Source organism: Vombatus ursinus, unplaced genomic scaffold, assembly GCF_900497805.2.
Source record: "Vombatus ursinus unplaced genomic scaffold, bare-nosed wombat genome assembly UNPS02014894.1, whole genome shotgun sequence".
Classification (NCBI taxonomy): domain Eukaryota; kingdom Metazoa; phylum Chordata; class Mammalia; order Diprotodontia; family Vombatidae; genus Vombatus; species Vombatus ursinus.
In genome coordinates this window covers 3,678,977-3,690,775 of record NW_020954672.1, presented here as the reverse complement: position 1 = coordinate 3,690,775, position 11,799 = coordinate 3,678,977, and the positions used below count along the sequence as shown (strand labels likewise).

The window sequence follows — 11,799 nt, the reverse complement described above, 5'->3', positions numbered from 1 at the left end:
AAGAAGGCTTGGGTCAAATTCTTTCTGGCAGGACCTGTGTGTTGTGATTTTGGGGTCCCAGGACCCTTGAACCCCTAAACCACATCAAACATTCCCTGAGTCTAAACGTGTATATCTCATCCTGCGCCTCTAACCTATCACCAATATGATAATTTGTAAAAAACATGCTACATTATTAGTCTTCTCAAGTTCGGGTTGGTCCCTTCAGAGAGATAAGAATTTTGAAGTCTTTCAAAGTCATTTTCCTTTGCATTTTTGTTGTAATTGTGCAAATTACTTTCCTAGTTCTTCTCATTTCACTCTGCATCCAAGGTTTCCCTAGGCTTCTCCTAAATATTTGTCATTCCTTAAGGTGCAATAATAATTCTATCACATTCACGTACCATAATTTTAGTCATTGCACAGTTGAAGGGCACATAATTTGCATTTTTTGCATGACAATGGTGTTCTAAATATTTTTGCATACCTGGGCCATTGCCCAGAAAGTCTCTTTGGGATATAGACCAGTAGTGATATTGCTGGGTCAAAGGATATGCACAATAACTTTTGGGGCATAGTTCTTAAATTGCTTTCCCGAATGTCTGGAGTAATTTACACCTCCTCCAATAGTGCATTAATACACCTGTTTTCCCACAGCCCATCCAGAATTAGACATTTTACTTTTTCTCAACTCTGCCAATCTGACAGGTGGGAGGGAGAACCTCAAAATTGCTTTAAATTTGCATTTTTCTGGTTATTTGTTCTTTGGAGCATTTTTTCATGTGACTATAGATAGCCTGGATTTGTTCAGTGTTGCTTCCTAAGCATTTAGGGAACCAGGCAGAGGCCTTGGCAACAGGAGTACCCATGGCAGACTTTGGCCTTTGGAAGATCAGGTTTTGGGGGAAGGGGAGGATGGAGATGGTGGTTATGTAGATGAACACCTCACCTAGTAAAAGTGGGTAAAGAAACTGTCCTGCCATTCCTTCACTCTTATCATCCTTGTTTGGAGAAAGTCTTTCTCCTCACCCAACCTCCATCATTAGAATGTAAACTCCTTGTATTCCCGGTGTTTAGTACAGGGTCTCACAAATAGTAAGCATCTAATAAATGCTTGTCGAACTGATTAATTTTTAATATTTGCCATGTATTCTGATGGAACTCTGTAACTCCTTATTTATATAATCGTGGGGGAGCCCAGATTATGGAATGGGAGCAGAGCAAATTAAAATCAAGTAGAAAATTATGAGTAGGGAGGGGAAGGGAGTTTAGGGTGGGGGAAAGTATTATTAAATTGTAATACCCTATTGGTCCTGTGTATGGGATTTAGGAATGAAAATGGCAAACCAATTATCTTATTTGGTAAAAATGTCCATACAAATTCATGCCAAGTACTACTGACTTTAAACTATTCCCTGCTCTTTCTATTCAGCGGCTGTCTCCCTTGGGCCTCCAGGATCAAATATCCTATCTTCTGATTGGATAGGCTGGCCCCTGACCTCCTTTGCTGCTCTTTCCAGAAGACATTCCTCCATCTCCTTATTTGAGGCGTTTTCTCTGGCTGTTCCCTCCTGTGCCTGAAATGCTCTGCTTCCTCATCTTTGCCTTCTGACTTCCCTGGCTTCCTTTCAAACTCCAGTTAAAATCCTGCCTTCTCCAAGAGGTCTTTTGTATTCGCCTGTATCCCCACCACCCAAGTGCTTTCCCTCTGAAATTACCTCTTTTGTTTGTACATAGTGGTGTGCCTGTTGTTTCCCTCATTAGATTGTAAGCTCCTGGACAGCAGGGACTGTTTTTGTCCCTTTTTTTGCATCTCCATCTCACAGCATAGTACCTGGTACCATAGAAGGCACTTAATAAATAAATGCTAGTTTACTTGATTTGAATTGAATTTCTCCTTTCTATCTCCTCTTATAGGAAACATCATTGGTTCAGGAATTTTTGTCTCACCAAAAGGTGTTCTGGAGAATGCTGGTTCTGTGGGCCTTGCTTTGATTATATGGATTGTAACGGGGCTCATCACAGCTGTGGGTGCATTGTGTTATGCTGAACTTGGAGTTACTATCCCTAAATCTGGAGGTGACTACTCTTATGTCAAGGACATCTTTGGAGGCCTGGCTGGGTAAGGTTATTAGCTGGGGAACGCGGTACCTTTGAGCAGAGGAAAATGGGATAACCTGGGAAATCTAGGATCCTATCACTTGGGTTCCTTGTGCTATTTCTTGAGTGGGTGATTGGGGATCCTCAGTGACCCTAATTGCACTTCATCAGCCTCCAGTGTGTCCCAAGACCTTAAGTACCATTCCTTGGAAAAGGGGAGCTGTAGAAGTCCCTCAACTGACTCAGACACACAACTATAAATTTGGAGTTGGTCCCCCTTTTTGTCTATTATTAAAATAAGATGCCTGTCCTTTAAGAAGAAATGTTGGTGCATGTATAACCTATATTAGATTGCTTACCCTCTCGGGGAGGGGGAAAAGAAGGAAGGAGGGAAAAAATTTGGAACCCAAAATTTTTTTAAAAACATGTTAAAAATTGTTTTCATATGTAATTGGAGGGAAATATTAAAAGAAAAACACAAAAGTGAAACAACTAAATATGTTATGTGCCATTTATATTATAAAATACAGTTTAAAAAAAAAAGACATTTGTATTGGTGAAATGAGGTGGATAGATGTCCAGATTTCTGTTGGTTTGGGACAAATGGTAATTCAGGCCAAGTAATCTCATACCAGAATTAACCTAATTTTAATATGGGACAATTGGCCAATTTGTCTAGTACCTAGAGTCATTTTCATTATGTCCTTTCTTGGGACAACTGGAGCACTGAGGAAAGCTAGAGAGGGGGATTTATCAGTTGCCTCTTAGACCCCAGTGTTGGTATGGCTCCATCTTGGGAATTTCTCTAAGTTGCTCCAGTCTGATAGCATTAGCAGAATCAGGTACAGGGTTCTTATACCTGTCATCATCTTTACTGTAGAGTGCCTCAAAAACAAAGAAAACCACACAGCTCTCATCATGGAGTCAACCTGTGAGAGCTCTGGATGCACAAAACATTCTATTGTTTTTGTTCATTCATCTTAACTAATGAGACTGGTCATCTTCCCATCACTGGAAGAAATACTAGTCCTGCTCTTTCCACATTAACAAGGCTCACTGCTCTGAGAGGAATCCTCAATTCTATGTTCCTAGTTCTTCCTCAAATGCCAAGCAATGTCTACAGTTCTTTTAGGAAAAGCTTAGCCCCATCCTTTACTTTGTCTCTAAAGAGAAGGGTGTAAAGAGCTCCTCATCCCACCTATGCTGGTCCTCCAGAGACTAACCCTCCTTGCTTGGCTGTGAGGGGGAATTGCAGGAAGTATGTTTGGTTTTCTCTCTCTTTCATTCTTTCTGTCTCTCTCTTTTTCTCTCCCCCCACCCCCCAATCACTGAAGAACTAGGAGCCAGGGTGGTGGAAACACAGAGGTGGGGGGAGTAGGAGGGGGAGGGAGGCAGAAGGAACCCTGAAAGTCTGTGCTAATAAATGCCTATGCTATTACTTGCTGAAACATTAACAATAATTGCAAATAAAACACGTCACAGCCTGAAAGGACATGCTTCTCACTTCTTTGTGGTTTAACACTTTAATAAACTTGAAAGATAAAGGTTACTCCCTTCTAACTCCCTCCTTTCCACAAAGGCTGCCCTCAAGTTTTCCAGGTACCCTTTTTTGGAGGGAGTTGTATCTTTGCTAGCCCTGAAGGCAGGGACTCAATTGAATTCATGCTCTGTCTTCTTCCTTCCATCAGGTTCCTAAGGCTGTGGATTGCTGTGCTAGTAATCTACCCCACCAACCAGGCTGTCATTGCTCTCACCTTCTCCAATTATGTGCTGCAACCACTCTTCCCCACCTGTTTTCCTCCAGAGTCTGGACTACGACTCCTGGCTGCAGTCTGCTTATGTGAGTACCTGCTGAGTCCCCCCGTTGTTGGTTGAGTGCCCTCCTCGAAGTCCTTGTGTTCTTGATTCTACTCTCTCTTTCTTATTATTTCTCCTCCTTTAACCTACATTCCACTTGCTGGTGTCTAGAGAAATCCTTGTATTTGCAAGTGTCTATACTATGAGTCTCACCAGACTTGTCAGATTTCATGACAGTGGGTCCATACCTGCCTACACCTTAACCTAGAAACAGATGTTTCATAAGCACCCATAAAAAAGATTTATAAGGTAGGGTCCATGTCCTTGAAGTTTATATTCCAACTGGGTTGACAAAGTACAGATATAAGAGAGGTAGCATCTAATGTAGCTCTGTGACTATAGGTCAGTCACCTGACTTAACAGATCTTCAGTTTCTCCATCTGTGAAATGGGAACAAGAATGCTTGGTACTACTTAGTGACCTCAGAAGGTTGTTGTGAAGAAACTGCTCTGTAAAAAATGCACAGCATTATATAAATATGAGCTGTAGGAAACAACCAGAATTATTCACACTTATGCACACACAGATGTTATATATGTGTATAATTTATATGCCTAAACATACACATACATAGCTATAGCTTGGAATATGAATATATTCCAAGTATATAGGTATTGGGAACGCCCAGATAAAGAACTTCAGGTCACTAATGTAGATAAACACTTTCTCTGCATCTTACATTCTTAGAGAATTACCTAGAGCCCTGAGTAGTTAAATGAGTTGCCCTAGTTCACAAAGCCAGCTTGTATCAGAGATGTTAGACTTGAACTTGGATCTTCTTGGATCCACCCACTACTCCATGTTACCTCTCACGTATACAGAGAGGTATTGTCCCAAAAGTTGGGTTGTCTCAAAAGTCTTAGTGTAACTTTAAGCTTTAACAGCTTGCTCTAGGACACTCTTAAGACTATGATCCGTAATAGCTTACAACTATGTTAAGACTTTTAGAACATTGTGAACATACATATTGTACATATAGTGTGTATGTGTTCACATAGTGTGCTCTGCCTGATGCAGTCTGCCATGTGGACTTTGGAGCAGGAGCATATGAACGTAATCTTTGACTGTTTCCAGTCCCTTCACTGCATTTCCTTTTGATTGACTTCTGAGCCTGAGTGAGTAGGCAATAGCTGTTTTAAGCCTCCAGGTATAATGAATGATTTAGTTTTAGGCACTTTAATTGAAAGTGATTTAAAATATCACCTAGTCTACCTATGCTAGACCAAATACTGGAATTGGTTGATTTTTTTTTCCCCTGTAGCCCCTCTTGACTCAATCCCAACTCACAATGATTTTTCCTTTCCATGAAACTCTATAGCAGTGATCATAGATTAGAATTTAGCAGTTAATCATAATAATTATATGCATAGACATACAGATATGGATTAGATTGCCAGATTTAGGTGGATTTCCATGACAGATCTATAGCAGGACAAAGGCAAAGGTCCTACAGAATAATCAGGAATTGATAGATGTCAGTCTGCTTTATTGGAGGGAGTACTTGAATTCAATAAATCACAGATCCATAAGTACCAGTGGGGCTAACTAATTGCCTTCTCCACCCACCCACCCTTTCCAATATTATGCCCCCAACACAGTCATACACTTAATTTACTGCTGCTATACTATCTAGATCCCTTAATGCAGCCCTGACTGGTTTATCGGTTAGATTATAGATCATTAACCATTCCAAAGTATTGTTCCAAGGTCCTGATTGATCCCTTTTGTTTGGACTGTTGGTGAAGGCTGGGGAGGTTTAAGGGGATAGTGACTTCTAAGGCCTGACTGTCCTCATTGGATTCGACCATGCACCAGAACTGTCTCTTGCAATGGGTAGGCCATCATTGGCATTGGTATCATAGGTTGTCTCGAGGCATTGCCTTCCAAAGGACTCCTATAGTAATGGAAAGTTGTTGTTCAGTAAGTAAGGAAGAAAATATCCAATATCACGAGGGGGTTTCAAATATATACTCACCTCTATATGCTCCAGGTCTACAGTGTTTAGACAGCATCAAGCAGCTAAGCACCTGGGCACTTACCTGGGTGACTGGAGAGCAATGCCTATAGCTCCAAGGAGGAGCTTTTGGGAAGGCAGGAATGGTTTTTTTTTGCCTTTTGTTGCTGGACAAACTTACTTTTGGTTGAACTCTGAAAAACAACCAAAATGCTGGCCACTGCTATTTCTGTCTCTCATGGGTGAGCACACAGACTCACAATTTCCTCTTTCCTGCTGATGTTGCTGAAAGCGTCTTAGGCTGGAACTAGATAGTATCATGGATTCTAAGAGCTGGAAAGAACCCTTAGTGGTCATCAAGTTCATACTCTTATGATTAGATAGCTTCATAACAGGGCAAGAAAATATTCCCAGTGACAGGTCCACAGGTAGAATTCCTAACTCATTCTCCTTTGCCCTACATTCTCCAAAGCATATGAAATTCGCATTATACTCAGGCTACTGGGCACATAACCATCTTTGGCATATGTGCCCCACTGTCCTCCCACAATGCAGCCAAATTGCCCTGAGCCTTCTTAGATGGGTAAGAATCTCTCCTAGTTTTTTGTTTTGGTTTTTCGTTGGGTTTTTTTTTTTTAGGCAATTGGGGTTAAGTGACTTGCCCAGGGTCACACAGCTAGTAAGTGTCAAGTGTTTGATCTGAGACTGGATTTGAACTCAGGTCCTCCTGACTTCAGGTCCGGTGTTCTATTCACTGTGCCACCTAGCTGCCCTTCTCCTAGTTTTTAATAGATGCAGAGAGGTAGATTTCACAATCTCTGTCAGCAACCTATTCCAGCATCTGACAAGTACTAGGGATAGAGCCAGGGAAGGAATTTTAAAGCCTGGCTTGGAGAATTGATCATGAGACCCATAGGTTAGGGAGGATCACCAAAGGTCATCTGGTCTATTCCCCCTGGATTTCTAGATACAATTGTATCTAAATTATCTCAGACGGCCAATTATCAACTCCTTAGCCTCCAGAAAGAATAATTCCAAAATCTCCTTTGCTAATAAGTTCCCATTTCTCTTATCAGCCTCATCAGTTAAAACAAACAATTCTTTCCTTGTTGTTCATCTAAATCCTTCTTGCTCTAATTTAAATTTAGTCCTTTCCTGTGTTCCTCTAAAGAAGGTGAAAAACAGCTAAGGGTTAGAATCCCACTTGATATTCTTACTTAACTGACCTTTAGCAAATCACTTAACATCCAATCCTCATTTTCAGGTGGTTGGACTAAGGTCCATTCTATGATCCTATAACAGGATGATCTTTAAGGATTCCTTCCAGAGTTAAATCTATGAAAGCTCTGATTGCAACAATATCCCTTTATTTAACTTTAAGTCAGTGTTAAACATTATGTTTAATAAGTTCCCTCCTATGTTTTAGGCACTATGTCAAGCTCCTTATTCCACTCCCCCGTATCCTCTTCTTTAGACAAAGTACCCCAAATTCCTTTGACCTGGCTTCACAGATTCTGTTTAAATCACTTTCCCTTAGATCTTCTCCCATAGGGTTCCTCACATTTCCTGATGTATAGATAATATGACTAAGGTAGGTATATATCTAATATAGATTAGAACTAGGTTGCCAGGGCAATTATCTGGAAAAGGCAGCTTCATTTAAAGGGACAACCTGTGTCAGAGGTGACCTACTTAAAATGCCCGTTGTTATTTTGAGCTGAAATTTGACAGCATTTGCCATTTTTTTCCGGAGTGGTGGAAATGGGAAGTGGAAGGGAGTAGCATTTATAGAGTGCCCACTATGAGCCAGGTACTGTGCTAAGCACTTTACAAATATCACATTTGATCCTCTCAACTACCCCGGGTGGTAGGAACTATTATTGTCCCCATTTTACAGTTGAGGAAACTGAGGCAAACAGATTACATGACTTGCTGATGGTCACATAGGTAGGAATTATCTAAGGCTGGATTTTAATTCAGGTGTTCCTGGCTCTATGACCAGCAGTCTATCCAATGTACCACTTAGGGGAATGATTTTCTTTGGAAACCTTAATTTATGCTATGTATTTTTAGCATACAGGGTGGTAGATGTAAAAGGGATCCAATATGATGCCTGGGAATGCTCACCACATCCAGAGCTGGAGGATCTGTGTTCAAATCCTGATCTAGGGCAAGTCATTTTTCTTTTCTGGGTCTCAGTTTCCTCCAGTTGTAAAAGGAAGGAGCTGAATGAGATAGATGACTCCCCAGTTCTCTTCTAACACTTAATACTATGATCTTCAAGTTCACCCTCTCATTTTTACAGATAAGTAAATTGATCTCCAAAGAGGGTAAGTGAGTAGTAGAGTTGGTGTATATAGTTTTAATGATTTTTTTTTAAAGTGGGTAATATGAGGGAATCTGAAAGTTAGGGAGGGGAAAACTGCTATGTAATGAGTAACATCCAGTTTAGTAGATCAGTGTGTTGTAGGGAAGGGATGTGTGCTTAGGAAATTCAGAGTCTTAGGACTGTGCCTGAATGTGGGAGGTATTGAGATGGAGTAACCATTATGGGGCTACTTTGGAAGAGATCTGAGATATGACAGATGGGGAAGGAGGAAAGGAGGAAGAGGAAAGAACTTGCTGCAACTGGTTTGCTTTTGCTGTGCCTTGGTCAGGGGTGAAGGTGGGGAGGGGTAAAGACGGGGAGGAGTAGAGACTGCAGACTTGGATGGATTTGTGCAATACAGCTGCTGCTTAGTTCTTTCATTATTCAGGTCAAAGCCGATTATTCACTGCTGAGTCAGCGAAATCACCCCAACCTACAGTTTCAGAAAAGAGAAGGATTGTACATTATAATTAAATGAAAAGCTCTTCTCCCATCCAGAGAATGTGTGTATTTGGAGAGAGGAAGGAAAGGCAGAGGAAAACGGGTCTCTTTTTTTGTGTGTGTGTGCTCTTTTTATCAACACTTCTGGTTATAAGAATGTTAAAATTTTTTTTACATGTAAATTGGGAGGAAAATAAAGTACTCAGTTAAAAAACACTTCTGGTTATAACCAACCTGAAGTGGTGGTTCCAGAGAAAGGAGCAGGTTATCATTCTGGGTAATCCCTCCTTTCCCTCTTTTCCTGTTCCCAGTGGGCACCCCACCCCCATCCCTTTCCTTGAACTGTTTGTCTACTATATTCGGGAACATGCTGACCCTGCAAAGTTAGTTAATACAACTCCTGGGCTCCTTCCTTGCTTTACAGGGTCACTGGTTGTCTCCAAATCCCTCTGACTTGTTTTTTCTCGCTCTTCCCACCTTATCTCTCTGAATATAGCTAATGAAAGGTCCAAGGGCAATAAATGTTTCTGTTTAGGTTTCCATCTTTTCCCCTGAGATTCCAGCAGGGCTAGCTTTCCTTGGCTTCAAATGTCAGCCTTGTCACTTTTCCCTGATCTGGTGGTAAGGGAACAGGATTTCATTTCTCATGTATAATTTCTGACCCTGAGCTGCATTGCAGTTACACAACAGATTAGTCCCTTGAGCAGTTGTTGGAAAGATTTAATAAGTAATAATGAGGATTTTCTGTTTTGCATATCACTTACATATTAATTATCTGACATCCAAGTGTACAAAACCTTTTTCTCTATCTTCTAACCCTATTCTTTCTTTAGTTCCTTTCTGCTTGGAACTTCTTGAGTCCCTCTTCCTTTCCCCCATCTTACCTGTGCCATGAGCACTCCAGGGGTTAATGATACACACCTCTCTTGGGACTCCCAACAAAACTAGATTGATGTCAGCCTCGACTCAAGAGTCAATAGAATTGGGTTATTGTTTACTCCAAGACTATATAAACCATAATTGTCTTAAAGCCCTCGAACCTGTATAGGACTTTAAAATTCTCAAAGTGTTTTTAGTTGCTTTATTCACTCTGCAACAACTGAGAGAGATCACTAGACCAAAGATCCAGACCTTAAATATCCCCTAGTTCAACCTCCTCATTTTCTGATTATGGAAAATGCAGAGACTCTGTGACTTTGCATTTTATAGATAAGAAAACTGAGGCTCAGAAGGGATTGTCTTGTTCAAGATCACACAGCTAGTAAGAGTCAGCGCCAGGACTAGCTTCTGGCTTGAAGCCCGGTGTTTTTCTCATTGTATTACACCGTACAGGTAGGCAGTTACAGGTACAAAGAATAGATACAATGTCCAGTTTTGTCTTAAGTTGGGAAATAACCTAGAGATTGCTCGGGTGGGGTTACTCTGATCGGCGACTGAACTGCAGCCTTTTTCTTAGCCCTATTCCTTCTTCCTCCCTGATCCCATATGAAATCTGTCTAGTTCCAGTTAAGGGCCCTGGATGCATTAGCAGCACTTGTTGTTGATATCTTCTGCTTCCAGAGCAGTCAGTGTCTTTCATTGTTAAGTTCTCCGACCACCTGAAAAACAGGTATTTCCTTGTGTCTGACTTCTATTAAACTTTCTTCTTTCTCTTTGCCTCCTTCCTAGACATCTGGGTTCCCCTTTCTTTTCTATTGGCACCTCAAGACTATTGTCTGGCCTGCTGGGAGCCAGGAAATAACCTTTGATCAACAGACCTCAGTATAACTTCATTAAAATTGGTTATAGAGGCATGAGTTACAGGGGACAGTTCTCAGAATGGGACTTCGGAACCCCTGGGTAGAGAGAAGGTGCCAACACAAAAGTTTTAGATGTGTTATCTGCACCATGGGGTCAGTCTTGTAACTCAGCCATCTTCCAGGAATCCTCCAGACTGGCAGGCAGGCAACAAATATTTGTTAAAGCATTTAACTATGTGCCAAGCATTGTGCCAAGCACTGGGGATATAAATATAAGCAAATAGAAAGACGATACCTGCTGTCAAGGTGCTTACCTTCCAATGAGGGAAGAGAATACCCAAAAGGAGCCTGAAAAGGGGCTGAGAGGTACCTATGCAAAGGCATAGTGACAAGTTCTAGTCAGAAGTAGAGCTAAGAGGAGAATAACAGTAAGTCTAGGCTCCTCCACAAAATGGAAACCTCAGGAGGAACTCACCAATTGGGAAAAGGGAGACTGGGACTTCTTAGTGCCTTCCTGGACTGTAATGAAATCATTAGGCTTTCCAAACCATGGCCTGAGGATCATTTCCACTGCTCATATTCAATATTATCTAAAAATCAATTCAGGGACAGGGATATTTATACTGGAGGAGAGAAACTGCAAGGGATTGAGGAGAGCAGCTTGAGATAAGATAACTGCCTTCAAATACTGAATAGTTGTAAGTGAAAGAAGAATTATGTTTGGCTTGGTCCCAGAGGGTAAAGTCGAGGAGTAGGGGGCAAAGGGGCAGGTAGGTGGTGCAGTGGATAGACCACAGGCCATGGAGTCAGAAAGATACATCTTCCTGAATTCAAATCTGACCTGACACATTTACTAGTTGTGTGACTTTGGGCAAATAACTTAATGCTGTTTGCCTCGATTTCCTCATCTGTAAAATAAACTGGAAAAGGAAATGGCAAACCACTCTAGTAATCTTTGCCAAGAAAACTCCATATGGGGTCACAAAGAGTCAGACATGACTCGACAACAACAGGGTGAAAGTTGCAGAAAGGCAGATTTTAGCTAGGTACAGAAAGAATTATTTCTCAGTTAGCAGGAGAAAAGTCACAAAAAGGCTAGAGATAATAATTACCTCGTGAGTTAAGGGGCTCCAAAAGTGGAATTTGCTGTTTTGGGGGATAATCCATTCCCCACCATTGGAATGAAGATTGGATGACCATTTGTCCAAGATGTCACAGAGGGATTTCTGGCCTTACGTAAAGGTTTGTCTGTAGGACCTCTGAGAGGACCCAGTGATACTCCTATACTGCATGCCAACTAGGAGTAGGGATGACCAAAAGTTCAGACCAGCCCTTCATAAATCACTCTAGGGGCAGCCAGA

General features: G+C 41.3%; 1 protein-coding gene across 1 annotated transcript in view; it reads left to right on the top strand.

Moving 5' to 3' along the window:
• Window positions 1-11,799, top strand: part of SLC7A8 (solute carrier family 7 member 8) — a 77,053-nt gene that overhangs the window by 29,806 nt on the left and 35,448 nt on the right. The window contains exons 3-4 of the mRNA XM_027843175.1: window positions 1,897-2,101; window positions 3,768-3,919. Coding sequence (XP_027698976.1) covers window positions 1,897-2,101; window positions 3,768-3,919 — 357 coding nt within the window. The remainder of the gene's footprint in view (window positions 1-1,896; window positions 2,102-3,767; window positions 3,920-11,799) is intronic.